Source organism: Lissotriton vulgaris, chromosome 5 (genome assembly GCF_964263255.1).
Source record: "Lissotriton vulgaris chromosome 5, aLisVul1.2, whole genome shotgun sequence".
Lineage (NCBI taxonomy): Eukaryota > Metazoa > Chordata > Amphibia > Caudata > Salamandridae > Lissotriton > Lissotriton vulgaris.
The window spans coordinates 2001268746-2001296388 of NC_141693.1; the positions used below are offsets into that span (position 1 = coordinate 2001268746).

General features: G+C 51.0%; 1 protein-coding gene across 4 annotated transcripts in view; it reads right to left on the minus strand.

Moving 5' to 3' along the window:
* PRRC2B (proline rich coiled-coil 2B) overlaps positions 1-27643 on the minus strand; it is a 657801-nt gene that overhangs the window by 90738 nt on the left and 539420 nt on the right. For all 4 annotated transcript variants that reach the window (XM_086924792.1, XM_086924791.1, XM_086924790.1 and 1 more), the window contains one exon: positions 17537-17762. In XM_086924792.1, coding sequence (XP_086780918.1) covers positions 17537-17762 — 226 coding nt within the window. The remainder of the gene's footprint in view (positions 1-17536; positions 17763-27643) is intronic.

Here is a 27643-nt window from a genome sequence, read left to right on the forward strand (position 1 = left end):
GTCACAGCAGTGATCCTGATCCAACATATGGTGACCCCTGGCCTGGCTCAAGCCTCTAGCCAACACCTGCAGCCTAAATCCAGAATGCCCCCCTGACCGCGACCCGGAGCTGGTAAGATCAGACCCCCAAAAGTCACCCTGCACCAGACGCCCCACAGCCTTGAGTGCCCAAACCGACAGTGCCTAACCAATCCTTAACTTCCCAACTTACCTCTCCAAGTGGTGGTCGCACCCAGAAGTCCTTTGTCTCCCTGCCTGCAGTGCTTTTGCAAACCGGAGGTTCTCCATTGGAAACAGGGCACCAGACCGCGAAACAGCACTCTGCACCCGGCCGCCCCAGTGCCACTGAGGGTGCACCTTTTGTGCTACTTTCTTTCCCCATTTGCCCTGGCCTTAACCCTAGGAGCTTTGTTACACAACCCAGTGGCCTGCTTGCCAGCAGCCACCAACCGGAGGCCCCCTATCCCCCATTGGATAAAACTGGGCCTCAATACTCTGCACCTGGCCGCCCTAGTGCCGCTGAGGGTGCAACAACAGTGCATCACTGACCCTGGGGGACCAGAGTCTAACCCCAGAACCTTAACAACCACAGCCAATTACTTACCTGTGAACCGATAACCTGTTTTTCCTCCATAGGATGACATTGACAATTCTCTTCCAAAAAGTTTCGAAGTGTGGAGTTTTGAAATCTAAAGATATTCTTTAAAAATCATGCTAATAACCAAAACGTAATTACTCACCTGTTTACAGGAAATGTCCCAGTGCTGAATCTAGGTATTAGACACCGAGTTAGAAAAGCAACGTAAAAAGTAACTTACCTGTAATTTACTGAAAAAGCCTATTCATTTCAATGTACTGTATTTGCTAAGTATTGCAACCTACCGCATCCCCTGTAAATCAAAGTACAATTTCGATTGCATTTTCAAGCTGTTCTATATCCAGTAACTTATTACTGAAAAGTATTTAATGCTTACCTGTGCCAGGCTTGCTTGGTTCTAAAAATAAAACAGAATATATTTTGATGCAAAAACAATTGGCCTAGAGTTCAGTTCTTGAATGTGTGAATTCATTTGCTGACTGAGTGTGCATCAATCAAACGCTTAACACGGTCCTCTGATAATGCTTTACTGCTTGACCACTACCACAAATGGAGACTCTCGGTGAGATCGTGGAACATTGCTCACACCGTGTCTCTCAGCCGGATGCCCTGCCGCCACCCCCCCCCCCCCAATAAATGACGTACAAAAATAGAGAGTCTGCTCCCAATTGCCGTGTCTGCACAGGCGAGCTGGGCAACCAGGGCGTCCCCGGTGAAGCGCCTGTCCTGAACAACACTGTTGCAGCCTGGTGAGCATGATGTTCATGAGGTTCCTGAAGTTTTATGCACGCAAATAACTATTTTGAATGATCTGAACGGACTACCACAGTGGTACCGGCATGCAAAATTATTTGTGGACAAAGCGGTCCCTGCACTCTCCACTAACTAAAAAGGCGGGGGCCATAAAGAAGAGCTATAAATCGCCTCCACTGCCCACCAGATGACCATGAGGCTACATTCCAATGAGTTCAGGGGTCACCAAAATAGAGATAAGACGCTCTCCTCTCCTCCTTGCAACACAGGAGCTGTACTTTCTCCTCCCCACCAACCAACACAGATGATGGACTAACCCGACCTGCCCTAGAGTAGAAAAGGAAACCTAACTCTCTAAAAGACATCAACAACAGACAAAAGGACTACTACAAAGGACGCTTGTTTCTGCATGTGCTACTCGGGCGGCCATCTTTGACTAGTCTCCCATTGCGGTGGCCTACCTAGTCTAGTCATCTGCATCAACTGCCCACACCTGAGACCAACTACGTATACCCCCCCCCTTCTTTTCTTTCTACCTACCTACTCCTCTTCTAATATGGAACACATGGGCAAACATACATACAAAATTAACTATCCACCCGAGCTATCCAAAAAAAACGCCAAACGCTTCAAACACAACTTCCTGAAGACCCACCCTGAAACCCCGTTTGTGGACACCTATTTTTCTCTGGTCAATGGCGCCACGAGCACCGATATCATTCTCTACACTGCACGAAGAGCACAGTGGAGGATAGCCCTCCTCTCCGTTCTCACCATCTCCACCACCAGAAAATCTGCTCATGGCCTAACACTCACTATCACACCATCCCAAGTTTTCCCAGGTAGAGCCACCATCACCATTTACAACAACGGTACCATCCTATTCCAATCCACTGATAGGAACCTGGACCTGCTCGACAACCTGTTCCCCACCATCCGCGAACACATCTCCAACCGGCGTTCCTCCTTTCCTAACTTTTCATGCTACACAACCCCCTACACTTCAACCACCAACCTCCCATCTAACTTTCCTAATCTAGCACAACAGCCGAACGACACACACCTCTCCAATCCCCCTAACGATGTAGGTAGGCACCCACCCGATGTAACCTCACCACACCTCTCACCCACCCGTGAAGTCCACTCCTCCCCACGCGTCCCCAGCGCTATAGCCTATCACACACCTGATATAACCTCTCCTCTCCCCTCACCCAATGGCGGAGATTTCCCCCTCTCATACATCCTCCATACCCCCTCCTCCTCTACCCCACACCTCTCACGAGTCTCGTAGACCTCTCCATCGGTCGGAACCGAACTCCCCCGCCCCGCAGCAGGCCCGTCTCCTATCCTATCTCCCCTCCCACGCTTACTCCCCACTACCCCACTCTCCCAACTAGACTCGCAGAACACATCACCTCCCCTACTTCAACTCCTCCTCCGCGCTCCCCCCGATTCTCAGCCCCCAATACCCGCCTCACATCCCACTGCCTCCAGCCTCCCCCCATCCCCTAACGCACCTGCGCCGCCCCCCACCCACGCCTCCGCCCTCCCCCCTTCCCTCACCCACAATCTCTCTCACCCATAGAATGATGCCCCTCTCACTACTACAGCAGAGCCCGGCTCCAACGCTAGCATACCCCCCCCCCCCTAGCCAGTTCCCTTTCCAGCTCCCTAATCAACGACTCGCCCACGGCTCCCATCCCCTACACCATCCCCAACTCCCCGCGCTGGCCCTCTATCCCCGCGAGCAATAACACCCACCGCCCCCGCAACACCCTTTCCAGCCATGACTTAGACACCCTCCTTTGCTCATTTGGCCCTGGCTCTTTAAAACACGTAACTGCTACACACCTCCCCATTCCCACAATCCTCACAAATCCCCTTAGGCCCCCCCACCCTAAGCAACAGAAGCTCCGTCCCCATTAATCTCAGAAAAGTTCCCCTCTCTCTAGAACACGCGATCACCCCTCTCTCCCCCAGACTCAAATGCATCCTACTCAACTGTAGATCGGCCCGAGACACTCCTCCGACATCGCAGATCTCATCATTGCAATGGACCTAGACCTGGCCATCTTGACGGAAACTTGGCTAACTGAAGCTTCTACACCTATAATGGACATACTAGTCCCCCCCCCCCAACTACCATATCATTAGTCTCGATAGGTCCGGCAAGTTGGGCGGTGGAATCGCATGCATTTTTAGGAGCCACCTCTGTTACCAAAATCACCTCCCCCTCCCTCACTGCCTGTGAACTCTTCTGCCTCGATATCTCCAGCATGGGCAAACCTGTCTGCTCTTTACATGTCTTCTACCATCCGCCCGGGGACAACCTCACCTTCACCCAACAACTCATGCCGGTGGACTGACCTCTCTCAAATTTACCTGGGTGACTTCAATCTACATTGGAACGATCAGAAAGACGCAGTGGTGATTGGTCTCAAAACTTTCCTCAATGCGCTTGACCTCACCCAAATATGCAATAGCACTGCACCTAAAAGCGCTGAACAACAAGAGAAATGCCTATTTTAGGAAAATCAAGCGTTCGAAATCTAACTTCTTCAGCCTCCAGCTGGACCAAGCAAAGAACCGTCCAAGAAAACTGTTCGAACTAGTCAAAACTCAAACTAAGATGCAGCTGCTTCAATCAAACAGCGCAACAAGCAATATTCCACACTGTGAAGACTTTTCTGCATTCTTCAAGCTAAAGACTGACAACATAAGAAGTGATCTCCTCATTGATGTAAGCCGATACTCCAGACCCATCAGCATGACCACCACCCACCCGAAAAACAACGCTTCATGGACGTCATTCGACACCTACACTGAAGAGACAATTCACAATCTGCTTGGCACCTTGAAGCCTGCTAATCACTTCTCAGACCCCCTACCTGCTAATGCTGTGAAAGACTTCACACCCCTGCTCCTCCCACTCTGGACGAACATCATTAACAGCTCCCTTCAAGAAGGTCTCATCCCTGACTCCCTCATAGAAGGGCAAGTCACACCCATACTCAAGAAACCTACAGCTGACCCGGCTGACATGAACAACTATCGCCCTATCACCAATATCCCCACCTTGGCAAAGCTACTGGAAAAATGTGTACAAATCCAATTGACAAAACACATCGATCAGTTTGACCTCCTCAACCCTCAATCAGGCTTCCGAGCGAAACACAGCACGGAAACGGCTATGACGCCCTCCAAATCCTTGATCGCAACGATTCCTGCCTACTCATCCTTCTGGACCTCTCCTCAGCTTTTGATACTGTCAAACATGAGAACATATGGAGCTGTTAAATACCAGAATGGGTCTATCCGGGACTGTTCTCAAATGGTTCACTTCCTTCCTACATAACCGGTCTCAGAAGTTCAAGATCAACAACGTGCTGTCTTCATCGATGCCTGTAACATTAGGCGTCCCACAAGGCTCCTCCCTATCCCCCACTTTGTTCAACCTGGTCATGGAACCACTCACCACCTTGCTTCAAGCATCTAATGTACACTTCCATATGTACGCCGATGACACTCAACTTTACCTCAAGCTACAATCCCCGGAAGACATCAAGCTTCTGAACGCCACACTCAGAAACACCCAATCATGGTTGGCCGATAATCACCTCAAACTAAATGCTCTGAAAACTGAGTTCCTTCTGATATCACCTCCCACGAAGATTGCCATCACCCAGACCTGGCTCAAGGAACTAACGGCATTCAATGTCCAACCCACCATCGTGGAATCTGCGAAATCCTTAGGCATTACACTGGACGCCAAGCTCAACATGCAGCAGCACGTTAGCAAAGCTACTAAAGGAGCTAACTTCCAAATCAACACCTTGAGGAAACTTAAACCTTTCCTCCCTGCTAAGGACTTCCAAACTGCTGTACAGGCCCTAGTTATCCCCAGTATAGACTACGGAATTGTGGCCCTTAGCGGACTCCCCATTACAACAACCGCTCCCCTAAGAGCCTCCTTGAACGCTGCCGCGAGACTCATCACTGGTTCAAGGAAACATTCGAATATATCCCCGGATTTAAAATCCCTGAACTGGCTGCCCTTTGAGGCCAGAATACAGCTGAAAATAGCAGTTATGACACATTCGGCCATTCCCCACAAGTCACCCAGCTACCTCACCTATAAGCTGATATCTGGAGGCTCGAGAACCAATAGAAGTACAAAAAATCTACTCCTGAAATCTCGTAGATTCCGGAAGGAAAAAACATGCAAACGCTCCTTCTCAGGAATGGCCCCCAGAATCTGGAATGCACTCCCTCCTGAAACCAGACTTATCTCCTCTACGGCACTTTTTAAGAAAGAGGTAAAAGCCTTCCTTATGGCCAAGTTCACCTGAACTCTCCCGCTAATAGAACAGAGACTGCTGCACCGTTGCCGCTGGACTGGTTACCTGATTGACTATTGGTACTATCCTTGTATATGACATATCCTAGTATGCTACCGTTACTATATTGCTCCTAATAGTTGTTCCAATTACCCTCCTGCTGCCCCTACCCCCTTCCCTGCGAGCTTTAAGAAAGAGGTAAATGTCTAAGTACACCTGGTCACTATTGCTGCGGGACCCACGACTCGGTACTGTTTCGGTATCATTATTTACATGTCGTTTATTGGTGTTATATATGTACTGTTGCTACCCTTTACTGCTAGGCTACCATATTGTACCCCATAGTGGATTTATCCACCCTCCAGTTGCTCCTACACCTATTTCTGTAAAGCGCTCTGATATCTGCAAAGATCTTGTTCGCGCTATATAAGACTTTGAATAAATAAATAAGGTTCTAACTTTAACCTCTGCCTAACTCTGGGGTCACCTGGACTCTATACACACTATACCTCATTTTGGTGTAGTATCTATAGAGCCAGTTTCCTACAACCAGGTATATTGAAGCTATTCTATTGAGGAACACTAATGCTCCAGCAGTGACCAAGGACCTCCTTTGTATTTTTATTTTTACCAGGGTTTGTTTTCCTGAGAAGGTAGTATCAGATAGAGGTACAAACTTCATGTCTGCATACTTGAAACACGTGTGTGGAGTGACATAATTTCACTACCCCCACCACCCACAAACCAATGGCCTGCTGTTTACAGGAGATCCGGTCTTTGCTGAAGGGAGTCAGTCCTCGGAGGGGTACTTGAGGTCAGTGGCTGCAGGACAAGGTGACTCTTGGCGCAGGTTCTCTGGAAACTGCAGACAGGCCAGTAGGGCTGGGGCCAAGTCAGTTCTTCTCTGCACTCTCCTATGCTGTGCTTTTTCTTTCATCGCCCTTCATAGGTTGCAGGAATCGGCCTTCTGGGTTCAGGGCTGCCCCCTAAAAACTGTATTTAGGGGGATTTTAGGGATCTAGAGTTCAGTAGCCAATGGACTACTGACCTTAGGGCACAGCTTTCCAAACTTTTCATGTTGGTGTCACTTTCTAGACCTGCATAATTTCGCAACACGGTAAAGCAGTGTAGCGAGCGAGCGCGATGCACCTAAGGAGGTTCGGGGGGGGGTGGGAGGTTCTCAAAGTACAGATGTGAGGTACAGTCTAGTAAGGACTAAATCAGGTTACCCTTTTGCAATTGCTTGTTTTTAAACAAATATGCTACTTACCAGTATGCATCTGTTCTTGGCATGTAGGGCTCCTGACATTCATATCTGTGCATAGATCGCCGCCTAGTATTGGGTCCAGATGATTGCACATTGTTGTCCTGGAAGAGTCTTCGAAGTATCACAAGATAGGTGGCTCCTCCCCTGGACTACAGTGCGCATGGGCATCAACTCCATCCTCAGATTGTTTTTCGCCATTGTGGCAAAGATGGAGTGTAACACTGTAAGTGATGACCATGCTAAGAGTAATTCTGAGTGCTGCAGCCGCTACAGGCGCCGGGGAGGAGGGCGGGCAATATGAATGTCAGCAGCCCTACATGCCAAGAACAGATGCATACTGGTAAGTAGCATATTTGGTTCGAGGCATGTGAGCTGCTGAATTCATATCTGTGCATAGAATACATAGCAGTCCCTCCATAAGCAGCGGGCGCCTGTGCCAGCTGCAGCAGTTTGAAAAAGTGTTTTTAGAACAGCCTGCCCTACAGCTGCCTGCTGTTTGGAGTGCACATCTACGCAGTAGTGTTTTGTAAATGTGTGTGTGGTAGACCATGTGGCTGGTCTACATATGTATTCTAAAGGAATATTTCCAAGGAAAGCCATGGAGGCCCCCAACTTCTGCGTGGAGTGGGCTCTTGGGGGAACCGTTAATTTACGCTTGGCCTTTTCATAGCAAATCTGAATGCACTTAACGATCCACCTGGCTATACCTGCTTTGGGAATGGGGTTGCCTTTGTGTTGTGGCGAAAAGGCAACAAACAGTTGTTTCCTTTTCCTAAAATCTTTTGTCCTATCTATGTAGTACGTCAGAGCTCTTTTGACGTCTAGTGTGTGGAGTATTCTCTCTGCCACTGACTCAGGATTCTGGAAGAATACTGGCAGTTCTATAGTTTGATTGATATGGAACTGTGAAACCACTTTAGGCAGAAACTTAGGGTTAGTACGGAGTACCACCCTGTTGGAGTGAATCTGTATGAATGGCTCCTGGATAGTTAGTGCCTGAAGTTCACTAACTCGCCGTAGCGATGAGATTGCTATTAGGAAAGCCACTTTCCACGTCAGGAATTGAATCTCGTACGAGTGTAGAGGCTCAAAAGGTGGACCAATCAGTCTGGTGAGGACCACATTTAGGTTCCATTCAGGAGCTGGTGGGTGTCGGGGAGGAATAACTCGTTTGAGTCCCTCCAGAAAGGCTTTAATGACAGGCACTCTGAAAAGCGAGAGATGCTGCCTGTTTTGGAGATAAGCTGCTATTGCGGACAAATGTATACGAATGGAAGCATAGGCCAGATTGCATTTGTATAGATGTAACAGATAACAAATTATGTTGTGAGTAGATGCATCTAGCGGGTTGATGTTGTGGTCTGCACAATAAATGACAAACCGCTTCCGTTTTGACGCATAACATGCTCTAGTGGTGGGCTTTTTTGCCTCCTTTATGATATCCCTACAGTCAGGAGGCAAGTTGAGGTAGCCAAATTATAAGACCTCAGGAGCCAGATCGCCAGGTTGAGCTGTTGCGGATCTGGTTGCTGAACGTCGCCATGGCTCTGCGTCAAAAGCCTGCAGCCTTTGATGCGGTACCACGGATAGTTCTAGAAACGTGGTGTACCATGGTTGGCGTGCCCACGTCGGAGCAAACAGGATGAGTGTCATCGAGTGTTGCTTCAGCTTGCGTGCCACCAGCGGTATTAGAGGTGCTGGGGGAAAAGCGTACGCAAATATGCCTGACCAGTTCGTCCATATCGCATTGCCCTACGACTGTGGGTGTGGGAACCTGGCCGCAAAGCTTTGGCATTTGGCATTTTCCTTTGTGGCGAACAGGTCTATCTCTGGATGACCCCACTGCTGGAAGTACAGCTGGAGTACTGATGGATGTATCTCCCACTCGTGCATTTGGTGGCTGTACCTGCTGAGCAGGTCCGCCATCTGATTGTCCTTGCCCGGGAGGTGTTCCGCCATGAGGAAGATGTTCCTCTGAATGGCCCACTTCCACATGCTCTGAGCCAGATAAGACAACTGTGGAAAGTGTGTACCTCCCTGCTTCTGTATGTAGTACATGGCCGTCATGTTGTCCGTCCGGATCAACACAACCTTGTTGCACAGATGTAATTTGAATGCTTTCATCGCCATGAAGATCGCCATCAGTTCAAGAAGGTTGATGTGCATCTTCCTTTGCTGTGCTGTCCATAGTCCCTGCACTGTGTAGTGGAGTACATGAGCTCCCCATCCCTGGAGAGATGCGTCCGTTGTTAGAATAATCTGTGGCATGGCTCCTGGAACGGTCGCCCCTGCAAAGGTTTTGTGGATTCTACCAATGCAGAGAGTTGTATGCGCGACCGGTCACCAACACTAGGTCTTTCAACTGTCCGTGAGCCTGATTCCACTGAAGTGTTAAGCACTCCTGAAGCGGACGCATGTGTAGTCTCGCGTGCGGGACTATGAAGATGCAGGAGGCCATCATGCCTATCAACTGCATGAACACTCGTGCTGGAAGCGAGCGTTGTGGTTTGAATTGTTTTATCAGCAATTGCATGCTGTCGATTCTTACTGAATTTGGCTGTGCTTTGGCTGCCAGAGTATCTATTGTCGCGCCCAGATACTGCCGTACGTGGGAGGGCTGAAGGTGGGACTTTGGATAATTCAGTGAGAACCCCAGATCGTGAAGAAGGTGAATGGTGTGGGATAAGTGGTCGGTACACTGCTGGGCCGACTTCGCCTGGATAAGCCAGCCGTCCAGATAAGGGTAGACGTGAACGTTCTGTCTCCGTAGGTGTGCAGCCACTGTCTCCAGGCACTTGGTAAACACCCTGGGCGCCGTAGTGACTCCGAAAGGGAGGACCTTGAACTGATAATGTTGATTTTGAATGGTGAACCTGAGGTATTTTCTGTGTGACGGGTGTAGCCGTATATGGAAATACGCATCCATCAGATCTAATGTTGCGAGGAAATCTCCCTGACTGAGTAACGGCAGAACCTGCTGTAATGTGAGCATGTGAAAGTGTTCTGATAGATTGTACTGGTTTAGGGGTCTGAGGTCCAGTATGGGTCTGAGGGACCCGTCCTTTTTTGGTATCAAGAAGTACAGCGAGTACACCCCTGTACCTTTTTCTTCCACAGGCACGAGCTCTATGGCTCCTTTTTGCAGCATGACGACTACCTCCTGCTGCAATAATTGCAAATGCTGTGGACATAGGACGGTGTCTTGGGGGTATGTTGGGTGGTGTGGATGTTAACTCCAGACAATAACCGTACAGGATAAGTTGCCTCACCCACCTGTCTGTGGTGATGGATTTCCAGACCGTCAGGAACTGTTGCAGTCTCCCCCCGACCGGAGTGGAATGGTCGGGGGGCAGTGACAAGACGTCACTGTTTGTTAGTGGCGGAGGATCGGGAGCGGTTACCACGACCTCTGCCTTTGGTGCGGTTTCCACGATAGCCACCCCTACTCTGTTTGGTGTAGGTGGTTTGCGTGCCTCCTTTACTGTATGGTGTCTGCTGGGACAGCTGGCCTCTGGAAGTTCCTCTATTGTTGGAGCGACAAAAGGAACCACCCCTGAACTGCTGCGACTGTAGAGCCCCCATAGACTTTGCAGTCTCAGTGTCCTTTTTGATTTTTTTCCAAGGTGGTGTTTACCCTAGGCCCAAATAAGTGATCAGGGTTAACAGGCTGATTCCGTATGGTGGTTTGTATCTCTGGCTTGAATCCGGAGATTCTCAGCCAGGCATGTCGTCATAACTAATTGCACTGGCCGCGGTGTCTGCCGCGTCCAGCGCACACTTATAGATGCATTTGATATAAGTTTGCCTTCTTGTATTAGCATCTTTGCCGCCTCCTTATACTCATCTGGCAAGTGTTGTAACAGGGTTTCAAGTGTATCATAATGAGCCCTGTCATATCTGGCTAAGAGTGCCTGTGTGTTGGAGATGCGCCAGATATTGGCCGCTTGAGCTGCCACCCTTTTCCCTGATGCTTCTAGCACTTTAGATTCCTTGTCAGGGGGAGGAGCATCACCCGTTGTTTGAGAGTTCGCCCTCTTCCGGGCATTGGAAACAACCAGAGAGTCCAACGGCAACTGCCCCTTGATATACGTAGGGTCACCAGGTGCCGGTTTGTATTTCTTCTCAATTCTGGGGTTTATCACCCTTGCCCTTGTGGTCTCCTTAAAAATGTCCCCAGCATGTTTTAGGACACCCTTTAGCATTTGCAGAGTCTTGACAGTTCTCTGAGGTTGAGAAGGTGTCAAACAAAAAATCCTCTTCTACAGGGTTGGCATGGAGCTGTACATCATGATTTTTCACTGCCCTTTCAATAAGTGCATTAAACGCAACCGTGTTTTCAGTAGGTGAGGTTTTAACAGCATAGACCTGACTGTTTGGGGCAGTTTGTGGATCTCCTGGGTCAGCAGCGTCTGTCCAGGGTTCAGCGTGATCTTCAGGATCAGTGTCTGCAGGATAGCTGTACTCCTCATTGTCACCCTCCCCTGCCTCCACATTTGAGTATGTGGGAGAGATAGGGGCAGTGTCTTGTCCATGTGGTGTTATAGGTTCATAGAGAAGAGGTGACGTAACAGGGTTCTTTTAACCCCGTAAGTGCTGCGTCGGTGCGTTGGCCGACGGCAGCACTACCTCCCCAGTGCTGCGCACGACCATTGGACGTCCATTCAGCACTAGTTCCAATGGACAGCGCAGCACTGGGGAGGGATGTTTACTAGCATCTATGAGGTTAATGGAATTCTATATGATTCCATAGGCTGTTCAGGGGTGATCTTTTGTTTGAAAATAGAAAGTCTACCCGTCTCGGCGTCGATGAATTGCCTCAACTGATCTTCAGGTGGAGGCTGTCGATGCTTGGTGGCCACCTGCTCAGTTGTAGGTTTCGCCCCCACGGACACCTTCTTTGTCGCTTCGACGGCCGTCCTCGGGGCGAAGGCCTTAGGCACCAATTTCGGCGGCAGTGTGAACTGGATGGGCGCCGACGGTTTTGGAGGTTTACTGACCGACTTTGGGGGCGGAGTAGCCTTTGGTCCGACAGTAGTAGCCTTCTCTTTAATACGTTTCAGCGAGTCCGACACCTGCTTCAAAAAGGAGGCGGATGGCTGTGTTGACTCGACGGGTTCCTTCGAGCCACCACCGGGTGTGGACTCTAGGTCTGTACTGCTCCGAGCTTTGTCGGGTCGACGCTTAGGATCGAGAACCTTTTGAGTTCAGAGTCCTTTGTCTGTGTCGACGGCCTTTGGTGCCGACTTCTTCGGGTCGACGTCCTTGACCAGTTTCTTCGGTGCCCCGGTCATCGGTTCGACACCCTTCAGCGACCTCACCGGGTCGATAACACTCTTCTGCTTAGTCGGTGCCGATGGTTCAGAGGTCTTCGAACCGACCAAAGCGATGCGCACGTTTGGTTTCGATTTAGCGTCCAGCGCTTTCGGTTGTGTAGACACCAATGCTTTCGGTTGGTCAACGAATGGCTCTTTAGAAATGTCCGTAGCCGGGCCTTGAGGCAGGGCTGTAGAACCAAGTGTACGATCTTGGGTAAGGCCATGTGGCGATCCCTCGACCTGAGCCTTAGAGTGTTTTAGTTACGGCCACCGTACCAACGGTTGGGCCTAGCTCCTCGCTCCAGCTATCTTCCATGGCCGCGAAGGCCTCGTCATCTCCTACCTCGTCGACGACGTCTTCAGAATCGACTATTTCTACATCGGCGTCGTAACTGGAGTCGATCTCCTAAGCTGGATCAGACAGGTTCTCCTGATCTTCCTGCTCGACTCCCTCATCTTCCTCGGCATCGAAGATGTTCACCGGGTCAGGTGCCGTCTGCTGGGCCTCCTTCCGCGCAGCGCGTCTAAGGCGAATCGTCTTCTTGGAGCGGAACCGAGAACAAGCCATACAGCTGGCTTCATCGTGATCCAGAGACAGGCACTTGTTGCACACAGGGAGGACGTTGATGTGAGGATACTTGGAGTTGCAAACGGGGCATCTCTTGAACGGGCTCCGTTCCATGATGGATCGTCGATAAGGCCTCTGGCGTCGACCGGGCCTTCGTGTCGAAAGGCCACGCAGCTCTTCTTGATGTCAGGCTCGGGACAGAGCAGGAACAAGTACTGGTACCGATCGCGAGACAATACCAACAATAACTAAAGGCCTTTTGGCCAAAGAGAAAGTTTATTATTAATTCCAAACTTGAGTTGACAAATAGACATCCGAACCCAATGCAGAGCAGCCACATGATCTACCACACACATTTACAAAACACTACTGCGTAGATGTGCACTCCAAACAGCAGGCAGCTGTAGGGCAGGCTGTTCTAAAAACACTTTTTCAAACTGCTGCAGCTGGCACAGGCGACCGCCGCTAATGGAGGGACTGCTATGTATTCTATGCACAGATATGAATTCAGCAGCCCACATGCCTCGAACCGAATATGCTACTTACCAGTATGCATCTGTTCTTGGCATGTAGGGCTGCTGACATTCATATCGCCCGCCCTCCACCCCGGCGCCTGTAGCGGCTGCAGCACTCCTATTTACTCTTAGCATGGCCATCAGTCACGGTGTTACACTCCATCTTTGCCACAATGGCGAAAAACAATCTGAGGATGGAGTCGATGCCCATGCGCACTGTAGTCCAGGGGAGGCGCCACCTATCTCGTGATAGTTCGAAGACTCTTCCAGGACAACAATGTGCAATCATTCGGACCCAACACCAGGCGGCGATCTATGCACAGATATGAATTCAGCAACCCACATGCCTCGAACGCTAACATTTCAGGTAAAAAGCACCAGCCTCCAAGATCAGCACAGGCTTCTAGCTGTGCCTCTTACTTATTTTTGTTTCCAAATATTTTATTTGCATTTTATAAACTAGAATCAAAAGTCTAGCACAGAAAAGTTTAACAAGTACCGCAGAGGTGAATGGCCAGCAAAAAATAATAGAGGCTGCTGAAATGAGACCAATCAGCATACAAAGTGGTAAGGCCTCAGACAAGCACGTGACACGCCACAGCCAGACAGAGAGGGAGAAAACAAATGGTGGAGGAGCAAGAGGTCTGTGGACTTGGCAAACAGGACTGGGCTGCAGGGAAAGCTCTGGAAATTGGCTCCTGCTCTTTAATGACAGACCTGTAGGTATTTAAACGTCCCCCCATTAGCATTTCTAAAGACAAAAAACACACAGCAGCATCACCATCAGCCGCACTTCAGAGGCTCCTGTGAAGTATTTACTGAATGCAGTGGAATCCTTTGTAGAGCGCACTGATTGTAGAGGGACCCATGATGGCAATCTGAAACCTTAGCAGCAATGCATCATCCAGCGACACAGTATTGTGTCCCGACACAGAGTTTGGAAAGCTCTGCCTTAGGGTGACTACATCCTTGGTGTGCCCGGGCACAAAGATCTTCTGGAGGCCACCACCGGTTGGAACAGTAAGTTGGGATGTCGAGAGATGCCAGGACACTGTCGGTTGGGCCACCCAAGGCCGTGGGGAGTCAAGTGCAGGGGTGGCATTGGCATTGGATTTTCCTTACTGGCTCCGGTCGCGGGGACCCTCCAAAAGGGGCTGCAGGAGTCGTTGGGAGACTTGAGGTAGGTCATGTTCACCGGGGAAACCTCCTCGTGGTGTTGGGCCACTCAAACTCAGGCCGTGGATGTCTGGTGCAGGCTCGCGGATTTGGCCAGGCTGTTGGTGAACAAATCCAGTGCATACGGGAGACCAAGTCTGGTTTAGGAAGGCAGGGCAGGTCCTCCAGGTCCTGGGGTGCTGCTGGCTGCAGCCACATGAATTCCACTGGAGCAGGTCAAGGTCGGGACAGGCGGTTGGGCTATGGCCAAGTAAATTGGGGTCCTCCTCTTCTTCCTTCAAAACCGCTTCTTCAGTCGTCCTCTTTTCTTGTCTGAGGAGGCAAGGTTCAGGGTTGCCCCCGAAAACTCATTTTAGGGGTGTTACAGGTAGGTACAGGTCGGGACCAATTGGTCCCTTCGTTGGGGTGGGTACACCCCCCCTATAATGCCACCCTCCAGTGGGATGGGGGCATAAGCCTCACTCTGGTTGGTTGGGTCGCCCCACCTTAAAGATGTTGGGGACTGAGTTGCGCTTCACCTCCCTCACCTCCTCCTAATTTGGTTTTTCTGTCAATTCTCCAGCCTAAAGTGGGGGGTCAGAACGGGTGAGGGCCAGTTGCTGGGAGTAGCAAATGGCTGGGGTAGCTCACTAAGGCCCCAAGGCTTTAAAGCTTCCCATTAGTGGACCTTGCCTATCCTGGGGAGGAGGCTTGGCACCTCATCCCAGGATGTGCTATGTTTCGGGACCATGAGAGCGGCAAGCTCTCGACCCAGGGATCCAATAACCAGTCTGGTGGTGGCAGCTGGCAAGCAGTCACTCAGCCAGGACACTAGGGTAAGGTCGTTTTTCAGAGGGCATCTCTAAGATGCCCTCCAAGTGCATTTCTCATGAAATCCCACACTGGCATCAGTGTGGGTTTAATGTGATTAGAAGTTTGACACCCAACTTCCCAGTTTTCAGTAAAGTCATTATGGTGCTGTTGAGTTCGTAATGACAACTCCCAGCACATATACTCTTTATGTCTTCTACTGCACTTAGAATGTCTAAGAATGGACTTCGACACTGTAGGGGTACAGGGCTCATGCACCTGTACCCTAACCACTGGTATAGTGCACCCATCTAGAGGAGTGGCTTACCTAAGCCAGGGCAGTGGGTTGTAGGCATGGCACACAGGGAAGTGTGCCGTGTGGACTTCACTTTTCCCTGCACCAAAACATGCAGCATGCAATGGCAGTGTGTGTGTAAAGGTGCAGGGCCTCTAAGCATGGCACAATAGGTGCTGCAGTCTTTAGTGGCCTTCCCTGGTCACATTCCCCATGGTACCTGTGGTACCCTTAACAAGGGTTTTTGAGGTTACCAGAGAGTGGCCAATTGGGTTTTGCAACAGTGTAGTATAGGGAAAGAACATAGGCCCTGGGTACCTGGTTGGCAGGAACCCAGGGCACACTCAAAGTGCATCAACATTAGGCAAAACGCGAGGAGCAACCATGCAAAGAGGGGCACTTTCCTACATGCATGCTGTCTTTGTCATACTCTGTGGCCATCTGCCTGGGAAGTGGGGTACACTGTGGGAAGTTCTGTAAAGGGGTTCTTTCCATTACGATAATCACATTCTCAGGTACAGAAGATGGAGGATTAAGGCCAGAGGAGTGTGGCCCGAAGCTGACACAAGAAAAATCAGGTCACCAAGCCCGACTGAGGTTGCGACGACAACAGAAGATTCTGCAGGCGACAGAAACGAACCCAGATGCATCAACACAAAGCTCAGGCAGCCGACACCAATGCGCATTACCAGTAATAGGCGGAGTTGCTAAACCTCGTGAGTTAAAGTCTTCTTTGGAGAAAAACAAGTTGCAGACATCCGAGCCCAACAGTAGATGGCAGGAGTGAGCACAGCATGGGTATCTACAGCCACACATGCCACAAACACGTTTACTGCATGGGTAATCAGTAAAAACATGTCTGGCTCCACACATTTCATATGGCTTGGAGAGTGCTTTGTTGTGTTTCAGCCATGGATTTAATCAGAAACTTAAAATTGTACCTCATACTTAGAATGATATTGAAACTCAGCCTGTGTATTGAAAATTGTATCCTCAAGAACCCAGGTTAAAAGTTCTGTGGAGAGGGAGAGTGCTAAGAAGATTACCTAATGCCTGGAACAAAGCGGTAGGAAATCTGGTAGAGCCTCTCCCATAGCCCCTTCTCACAACTGGATGGACTTCAAGTCATATGAGATGGTTTGGCTGAATGTGGTCCATTGAGGTTTGTCCGCTTGTCTTTAATGTGGACTGCTGTACTAAAATACCACTGTGTTAACATTGGCTACCACAGGTTTCAAAATAGACATTAGGAGTAATTCAAGCTTGAGAATCCATTTAAGTTTCAATGCTGCAGAAAAAAAGTCTTCAGAGCCCTCACTGGAATACTATTTGGTTATTCCATTGCTCACCCACCATCTTCCAACTCACTACTGACATGTTCCCAAATCTCTCACACGCCAATTACACAGTTTTATTACATACCACAGCCCTTTGCTCTTGCTCCCAACCTCCACAACTTTCATGCTCCTACTCTGGTTCCCAAACCTCCTTCTCCATAAATGTTATGCTACTTTTGTCCCCTGTATACGCTTCCATACTCTTGGCATCTATTGACACACACTCAACCCTTGGCACACTTACTACTCTTCCTGCAATCTGAAGGAAGCTTCTGAAGAGGAATAATTACTAATGCAGCAGAAGCAGTAAATATGCAGTCTATACACTGCTGTTCTACATCTTCCACCAGCAGTTCCAGCCCTCATATATAACACCAGGGTGTGAAAAGGCAAATTCAGACATGATGCAACCTGAACCCTGTGGTTCACATGCAAGCTCATCAGGCGCTCATGGAGACTCTAAACAAAAGTGAGTCTTAACCACAGATGGAATGTGCACCTTTAAAACACAACCAACTCCATTTATACTGAGGCTTCATTCAGTTCAAAAACTGTAATAGCATAGAGCCATAGTGAACCGCCAAACCTGAGAGAGCTGGGAGTCCATCATCTGTGAGGCCTGGCTCATCTGGCCATCGTACACCAAGGGCTGGCTTCCATTCATGGGCTGGTAAGGTGAACCTGATTGGCTTTTCACCATTTCCATCGGCTGCATGGGTGGGAAGGCAGAGTAGGAAGGCTTCAGAGCGGTGCCTCCAGTCAGCACCATGGTGCTAGGTTGAGAGAGGCTGGGGTGCATGTACACCTGAGATCTGAGCATAAAAAAAACATTGTTTAGGATATGCTAGAAAAAGAAATATGGTAGATTATGTAAACTTTTCTATGGCAACTTTAAAACATGCCACCATCTTGTTGGCACAGAGGAAACATGAGAAGCAACCAACAAAAAAGAAAGTAGGCTATATCATAAGACACTGGCCAAATGTAGACCTGTACGGTAGTTACGACTTGATGAGTTTCTGCTAGGGTCTTAGTGCAACCATCAAAGGAAGATGGGATTTTGAGTGAGAAGGTGCCCTCTTTCAGTATGGTAGCCCCCACTTTTTGCTGAGCTGCTGATGTGCTTTTGACAGAGTGTGCCCTGGGCTCCTGCTAATCGGGTACCTAGGGCCAATGTTCTTTCCCTAAAACTACATTGAAACTCAAACCTGATTGACATCTCCTGCCATAGGTCAGCCCCTGATAAAGGATACCCTATTTTCCCAGGGCACTGTGACCAAGGAAGACCTCTAAGGGCTGCAGCACTTATTGTACCACCCTTAGAGGTCCTGTACCTTTACTCTCACTCACCGCCTTTGCAGGCTGAGTGTCTTGGTGCAGAATAAAGTGAAGGGTCAACATGGTACACATCCCTGTGTGCCATGCCTACAACCCACTGCCCTGGCATAGATCAGTCACCACTCTAGCTATGTGCCCTATACCAGTGGTGAGGGTACAGGTGCATGAGCCCTGTACCCCTACAATGTCTAAGTCCATTATTAGACATTGTGAGTGTAGTGCTGCCATTAAGAGTATATGGTGCTGGGAGTTCGTCATTACTAACTCCCCAGCACCATAATGGCTATACTGAAAACTGAGAAGGTTGGTATCAAACTTCTCAGCACATTAAACCTACACGGATGCCAGAGCGGGATTTAATGAAAAATGCCCACATCTTAGAGATGCCCCCTGAAAATAGACCTACAACTAGTGTCCAGGTGTTTTAGCTGCCACCACCAGACATGTTTCTGGACCCCTGGGTTGAGAGCCTGCTGCTCTGAGGGGCCTGAAACAATGCACATCCTGGGACGAGGTGCCAAGCCTCCTCCCCCAAAATTAAAGGTCCATGAAGGGGAAGCTTCAAAGGCTTGCCGCCTTTGTGAGCTTCCCCAGGCCACTTGCTGCTTTCAGCAACTGGTCCCCACTGGTTCTGACCCCACTTTGGGCGGGAAAACCAGCGGGAAAAATAAGTGAGGTAGAGAGGTGTGCCCACCTCGGTCAACTCCACACCTCAGGTGGGGGAGGAGAGGTGAAGCACAACTCTCAGTCCCCACCATCTTGCAGATGGGGGGACCCAGCCAACCAGGGAAAGGCTTATGCCCCACTCCCACTGGAGGGTGGCATAATAGGGGGTGTACCCACCCCAGGGAAAGGACCCATTGGTCCCAACCTTTTAACTACCTGTAACGCCCCTAAAGCACAAGATACTACTTGTGTAACAATATATCTGTAAGAGACATTAGTTAGTGATAGATTCCTTACCTTAGAATATCCCCAGGCGTCAGACTGGATCCGGAAGTTTTTGCGTAGCAATACCCCTGCGCGTCGGTAGGCGTCGTCTGCGGCTCCGCATCAGTCATCGGCGTCGTTAGCGCCGGAGTACTTAAACGCCGCCCACGCGCGCGGACGTCAGTTCTGATACACAGCTTTTCCGCGCCAGATACGCAGAGCCATGATAGAACCAACACTGGTGCCATGAAACTAGGGACCTGAAAGGGGATGACCTTAACCCTAGATATCGGTTCGCAAAACGCGGAGGATGGGTGGGTCGGTAAGGAATCTATCACTAACTAATGTCTCTTACAGATATATCGTTACACAAGTAGTAACTTGTGCATCTGAAAGAGACACGTTAGTGATAGATTCCTTACCCTAGAATAGATACCCCAGCAATACCAACCCTGGTGGTGGGTCTGCGAACCAATAATCACACCAGAAAGTCCTGGAGGACGGAACGGCCAAAGAAGCCATCCCTGCGGACTTGGCTGTCCAGGCAGTAGTGTCTTGCAAACGTGTGCAGCGAGGCCCACGTAGCTGCCTGGCAAATGTCCTGTAAGGGGACTCCTCGGCCCAGGGCAGTTGTTGCCGTGGCTCGAGTGGAAGGAGCCCGCAATCCAGCAGGGGGATCCTTTTTGGCCATGGAGTAACATGCCTGAATACACAAGATGATCCAACGCGAGATGGTCCTCTTGTGTACCGCCTTTCCCTTCTTCGTGCCCACGTAACCAACAAAGAGTTGGTCATCCACCCGGAACTGGCGTGTGCAATCTAGGTAATAAGAGAGCGCACGTTTTGGGCCCAGATGGTGGAGCCTCTTTTCCTCTTTACCAGAAGGTGGGCAAGGTAATGGACTGCCCGATGTGGAAGGCCGTGACAACCTTGGGCAGAAAGGAAGGTCTTGTCCGCAACACAACCTTGTCTGGATGAACAGAGAGGAAAGGTGGAGTAGAAGAAAGAGCCAGGAGCTCACTCACTCCCCTGGCAGAGGTGATGGCAACCAGGAAAGCAGTCTTCAGAGTAAGAAGACGAAGAGGACAGTTATGGAGCGGCTCAAGGGGAGCACACATTAGATAAGTACAAGATTCAAGTCCCACTGGGGCATCACAAAGGGAACATGTGTGTGATGCCCTTCAGAAACCTATATACAATGGGGGACTTGAATAAGAAAAGCTGATCAGTTAGCCGTAAGAAGGCAGAAAGAGCAGAAAGGTAGCCCTTGATAGGGCCCAGAGCAGAGCCCTGCTGGGCAAGAGAAAGAAGAAAGACATTGTGGCAGCACGTCTGCAACCGCGTCCCACAAGTTGTGGGTGTAGCGGCCCAAGAGACAGGCGGTATTGACAGGCCGCAGCCCTAAGCTTAGGGACGAGAACACCTTCTTCCCGAACTGTTCATATCTCTTGGATTCCCTGTTGGGCAGGGCAGACGGGAACGCGGTCTGGGAATTGGAGGCCTGGATGACCAGGCTCTCTGGGGTGGGATGGGTGGACAAAAAGCAAGGGTCGCCCGGGGCGGGGCAGTAACGTCTGGGCACGTTCCTATCCACAGGCGGACCCGTGGTAGGCTTGGACCAAGTGCCCACAAGAATGTCACACAAGGCCTCATTGAACGGCAGCAGAGGCTTGCTGGAGCTTGACTGCGGTTTGAGGACCTCAGTGAGGAGGTTAGTCCTCACGGCCACGACAGGGAGCTCAAGGTTTAAGGCCTTGGCCGCCCTCGTCAACACTACACTATATGTAGACCCCTCCTCTGAAGCCACGGTCGGAGGGGAGACAAATCCAGTGTCTGGCGAAGTGTCAATACCACTGGCCTCCCCAAGCTCATATGTCCAGTCCTGTTGAGACTGGTACTCCAGTGCCAGAGGGTCCTCAGACCCCTCCCAATCTTCCTCGTCACCCGTTTCCTGTAAAACAGGATTAGCAGACGGGGCCTCATGGAAATAAAAATCTACAAAGGCCGTCGGAAGCAGCGCCGTTCCGGCGCCAGAGTCGGACCGTAGGGAACATTGGTATTGTGTCCACAGTGGGCGACACCCGTGGGGCCGGCGCCGGTGAGGTCGTACGGTCGATCGGCGACGACCCGGATCCGGAAGCAGATCCGGTGAGGTCCTGCGACGCCGGGGCCGAAGCACCCGACTGCGTCGGGGCCGAAGCACCCGACCCGCTAGGGCCTCCAAGCCGGGACCGTTGGGCCCGGAGGCGCAACGGAGCTAGACTGAGGAGGGAGGGACCTCATGGCCATGAGGTACCGCTCGATCTCCGGCGTCGCGCCGTGCCCAGGGACACGAAGGTGTGGGGCAGGCAGCGACACTTGCGACTCCCGCGGAGTCGCGTGGGCGGTGTCGCCCGCTACGATAAAAAAAAAATATGCTACTTACCAGTATGCATCTGTTCTTGGCATGTAGGGCTGCTGACATTCATATCTGTGAATAGATGGCCGCCTAGAGTTGGGTCCGGATGATTGCACATTGTTGTCCTGGAAGAGTCTTCGAAGTATCACAAGATAGGTGGCTCCTCCCCTGGACTACAGTGCGCATGGGCATCGACTCCATCCTCAGATTGTTTTTAGCCATTGTGGCCAAGATGGAGTGAAACTATGTGAATGATGACCATGCTAGAAGTATATGTGAATTCTGCAGCTGCTACAGGCGCCGGGGAGGAGGGCGGGCGATATGAATGTCAGCAGCCCTACATGCCAAGAACAGATGCACACTGGTAAGTAGCATATTCGGTTCGAGGCATGTGGGCTGCTGAATTCATATCTGTGCATAGAATACATAGCAGTCCCTCCATTAGCGGAGACGCCCGTGACAGCTGCAGCAGTCTGGAAAAGTGTTTTGAGAACAGCCTGCCCTACAGCTGCCTGCTGTTTGGAGTGCACATCAACACAGTAATGCTTGGTAAATGTGTGTGTGGTAGACCAAGTGGCTGCTCTACATAAGTCTTCCAAAGGAATGTTTCCAAGGAATGCCATAGAGGCCCCCAACTTTCTGGTGGAGTGGGCCCTTGGTGGAATGGTGAGAGTACGTTTTGCTTTCAGATAGCAGATCTGGATACATTTAACGATCCACCTAGCAATACCAGCCTTGAAAATAGGGTTGCCTTTGTGGTGTGGTGCAAAGGCGACAAAGAGTTGCTTAGTCTTCCTAAAATCCTTGGTCCTATCGATGTAATACATCCGGGCCCTTTTGACGTCAAGGGTGTGGAGCATTCTCTGCGCCAATGACTCAGGATTTTGGAAGAAAACAGGTAATTCAATAGTCTGGTTGATGTGGAATTGAGACACAACCTTGGGAAGAAATTTAGGATTAGTGCGAAGAACCACCCTGTTAGAATGAATTTGAATAAATGGCTCTTGGATAGTTAGGGCTTGTAATTCGCTAACTCTCCGTAGCAATGTAATCGCTATGAGGAAAGCCACTTTCCACGTCAAGAACTGAATCTCGCAGGAATGCAGTGGTTCAAAGGGAGGACCCATCAGCCGGGTGAGGACCACATTGAGGTTCCACTCCGGAGCTGGTGGAGTCCGCGGAGGAATGACTCGCTTGAGTCCTTCCAGAAAAGCCTTAATGGCAGGCACCCTGAAGAGGGAGAGGTGCTGCCTATTTTGAAGATAAGCGGCCATCGCAGATAGATGTATGCGAATGGAAGCATAGGCCAGATTACATTTGTACAGATGGAAAAGGTAACAGATGATATTCTGAATAGAAGCATCTAGCGGGTTAATGTTGTGGTCTGCACAATAAATGACAAACCGCTTCCACTTCGCCGCATAGCATGCTCTGGTGGTGGGCTTCCTTGCCCCCCGAATGATGTCCATACAGCCAGAAGGCAAGTGCAGGTAGCCAAACTCTAAGACCTCAGGAGCCAGATCGCCAGGTTGAGCTGTTGCGGATCTGGATGCTGAATGTCGCCATGGCTCTGCGTCAGAAGGCTGGGTGTGAGCCGTAGCCTCTGATGCGGTACCACGGACAGTTCCAGAAACGTGGTGTACCATGGTTGGCGAGACCACGTTGGAGCAACCAGGATGAGAGTCATCGAGTGCTGCCTGAGCTTGCGTGCCACCAGCGGTATCAAAGGTGCTGGGGGAAAAGCGTACGCAAATTTGCCTGACCAGTTCATCCATATCGCATTGCCCTGCGACTGTGGGAACCTGGCGCCGAAGCTTTGGCATTTTGCGTTCTCCCTTGTGGCGAAGAGGTCGATCTCTGGATGACCCCACCTTCGGAAGTACGGTTGGAGTACTGATGGATGTATCTCCCACTCGTGCGTTTGGTGGCTGTGCCTGCTGAGCAGGTCCGCCATCTGATTGTCCTTGCCCGGGAGGTGTTCCGCCATGAGGAAGATATTCCTCTGAATGGCCCACTTCCACATGCTCTGAGCCAGATGAGACAGCTGCGGAGAGTGTTCCTCCCCGCTTCTGAATGTAGTACATTGCAGTCATGTTGTCCGTCCGGATCAACACTACCTTGTTGCACAGATGTACTTTGAAGGCTTTTAGTGCCATGAAGATCGCCATCAATTCCAGAACATTGATGTGCATCTTCCTCTGCTGTTGCGTCCACAGTCACTGCACAGTGTAATGGAGTAAATGAGCTCCCCATCCCTGGAGCGAAGCGTCCATCGTCAGGATGATCTGTGGCACAGGCTCTTGGAACGGTCGTCCCTTGCAAAGGTTTCGTGGATTCCACCAATGCAGAGAGTTGTATGCCCGACCGCTCACCAACAATAGGTCTTTCAACTGCCCGTGAGCCTGAGTCCACTGACGTGCTAAGCACTCCTGAAGCGGACGCATATGTAGCCTCGCGTGCGGGACTATGGAAATGCAGGAGGCCATCATGCCTATCAACTGCATGAACCCTCTTGCTGGAAGCGAGTGTTGAGGTCTGAATTTTTGTATCAGCGACTGAATGCTGCTGACCCTCACTGAATTTGGCTGTGCTGTCGCCGCCAGAGTGTTTATGGTCGCACCCAGATACTGCCGTACGTGGGCGGGCTGGAGGTGGGATTTTGGGTAATTCAGTGAGAATCCCAGATTGTGCAGGAGGTGAATGGTGTGGGACATGTGGGCGGCACACTGCTGGGCCGACTTCGCCTGGATGAGCCAGTCGTCCAGATAGGGGTAGACGTGGATGTTCTGTCTCCTGAGATGTGCTGCCACTGTCACCAGGCACTTTCTGAACACCCTGGGTGCCGTGGTGACACCGAAGGGAAAAACCTTGAACTGGTAGTGCTGGTTTTGGATGGTATTTCCTGTGTGAAGGGTGCAGTGGAATGTGAAAGTACGCATCCTTTAGGTCTAAAGTTGCAAGAAAATCCCCCTGCCTGAGCAACGGGAGCACCTGCAGCAGGGTCAGCATATGGAAGTCATCCGACAGGATGTAGTAGTTGAGTGGCCTGAGGTCTGAGGTCCAGGATGGGCCTGAGGGACCCGTCCTTTGGTATTAAGTACAGGGAGTAGACCCCTGTGCCTCTTTCCTGCACTGGCACGAGCTCTATTGCTCCTTTTTGCAGCATGACGGTGACCTCCTGCTGCAATAAGTGCAAGTGCTCGTCCGACATAGGACGGTGCCTTGGGGGCATGTTGGGTGGAGTGGATGTTAACTCCAGACAATAACCGTATTGGATACGTTTTCTGACCCACCTGTCCGTGGTGATGGACTTCCGGACGGGCAGGAACTGCTGGAGCCTCCCCCCGACCGGTGTGGTCACTGCCCCCGACCACACAAGGCGTCACTGTTTGCTGGTGGTAGAGGACCTGGAGCTGTTGTTGCCACGTCCTCTGCCCTTGGCGCTGTTGCCTCGATATCCACCTCGACTCTTGTTGGCGTAAGTAGGCTGAGTGTTGCCCTTGTAGTATTGCGTGGCCTGGGAGAGCTGACCCCTTGAGACGCCTCTAGTGCTGGAGCGACGAAAGGACCCACCCCGAAACTGCTGGGACTGTAAGGCACCCATGGATTTTGCAGTGTCAGTGTCCTTTTTTATTTTTTCTAGGGTGGTGTCAACCTCCAGGCCAAACAGGTGATCTGGGTTAACCGTTTGGTTCAGGATGGTGGTTTGGATTTCTGGCTTAAATCCAGAGATTCTCAGCCAGGCATGTCTCCGAAGCATAACACTGGTATTTATAGCTCTGGCAGCGGTATCAGCTGCATCCAGAGTGCACTTAATGGAAGCGTTAGAGATTAGCTTCCCTTCTTGAATCAGCATCTCCGCCCCTTCTTTGTATTGATCAGGTAGGTGTTGCAACAGGGTCTCTAGTGTATCGTAGTGCGCCCTGTCATAGCGCACTAGAAGCGCCTGTGTGTTAGAAATGCGCCAGATGTTGGCTGCCTGCGCTGCCACCCTCTTCCCCATAGCCTCAAAGACCTTGGATTCCTTGTCTGGGGGAGGAGCATCACCCGCAGTCTGAGAATTGGCACTCTTCCGGGCATTCGAGACGACAAGGGAGTCCAGAGGCAACTGTCCTTTAATGTAGGTAGGATCAGTAGGCGCCGACTTGTACTTCTTATCAATCCTAGGGTTTATCACCCTTGCCCTGGTAGGCTCTTTAAAGATCTCAGCAGCATGCTTCAAAACACCTTTTAGCATAGGCAGAGTTTTTACAGTCTTCTCAGATACTGAAAAAGTGTCAAAGAGGAAATCCACATCCACAGGGTTAGCATGCAGCTGGACATTGTGATTGTTAGCAGCCCGTTCAATGAGGGCATTGAAAGCAGCCGAGTCTTCTGTAGGTGAAGTCTTTGCAGATAAAAGTTGCGGGTCCTGTCCTGAATGAGGATCCCCAGGGTCACCACCAGCTGCCCAGGGCTCATTTGTATCCTCAGGGTCTGTATAGACTGGATAACTGTATTCATCCTCCATCTCCCTCACCGGCATCCACATCTGAGTAAGTGGGCGACACATCATGAGTCTGTGGTGAAAGGGGTTCCACCAAGACTGGAGAGCAAGCAGAGTCCTTCTTGAGAGGGATCTTGTAAGACTCCAGTTGGGGTTCTGGGGTGATTTTCCGCTTCAGGAGGGAAAGTCTGCCCGTTTCGGCGTCGATGAAGTGTTCCTGACGCTCATCCCCCGAAGGTCGTCGAGGACGCGGGCCGTGAACCACCGATGACGCCTTCGGTGTCGAGGAGACCTTTCCGGGCACGCCGGTCACTGCCTTAGGAGCGAAAGCCTTCGGCGCCGTCTTAGGCGGCAACGTGAAGAGGATCGGCGTGAACGCCTTAACTGGTTTCTCCACAGGTTTCGCAGGCGGTGGGTCCTTCGGATCGACCGACGCGGTGCCCTCACGCATGCGCTGCAGGGAGTCCGTCACCTTCTTGGTGAACGCGGCGGATGGTCGCGCTGGTTCAACGGAATCCTTCGAGGCCACTTTCGGAGTCGACTCACGGGGCGCAGCGCCTTAGGCCTTGTCGTGCGGACGCGAGGTAGTGACCTTTGGCTCACCGAGAGTTTTCTTCGGTTCGCCGACAGCCTTCTTCGGCTCGACGAGGCCCTTGCCGGTGTCGACCGTCTTTGGCGACGACACGCCAGTATCGACCACCTTTACTTTAGCCTTCGGCGCGGCAGACTTAGTCTCGACGCCCTTGGCTTGACTTTTCGGCTCGACAGCCATCTTCGGCGCCGAAGCCTCCGAAGTCTTCGATCCGACCATAGCGATGCGCACTTTCGGTTTCGATGCTGGCACCTGCGCAGTATCCGGCGTCGAGACCGTAGGTTTCACTTTCGGTTTCGTTTTACCAGGGAGTGGCTCGGTAACAATGTCCGTGGCCGGGCCCGAAGGCGGGGTCGTGGAACCCATATCCAGATCTTGGGTAAGGCCCGAAGGCGATCCCTCGACCTGGGCCTTATAAATCGTCACGGCCCCAGAGTCAGTTTGAGGAAGCTCCTCATCCGAGCTATCCTCCATGGCCCCTAGAGCACCGTCGTCGTCTCCTACCTCCTCGACGACTTCTTCGCTTTCGAACACCTCAGCATCAGCGTCGTAGTCTTCTTCGACGTCCGACATGGGGTTTGATTCAGAAACGTCCTGGATAGATTCGTCCTCGACATCCCCAGCATCAAAGATGTTCACAGGCGCCGGAGCAGATTGCTGGGCCTCCAGGCGCGCAGCTCGTCGAAGCTTAAGTGTCTTCTTGGACCTGAAGCGTGAACAAGCCATAAACTTGTCCTCATCGTGGTCCGGCGACAGACACTTGTTGCACACCGGGTGGACGTCGATGTGTGGGTACTTCGAGTTACAGACCGGACATCTCTTGAACGGACTTCGTTCCATGATGGATGGTCGATAGGTCAGGAGCGTCGACTAGGCCTTCCACGCCGAGAACAGGCGGAAGTACAGTATTCGGCTCGGAGCCGAGCTAGAAGAAGTAAAGCCGAACGCA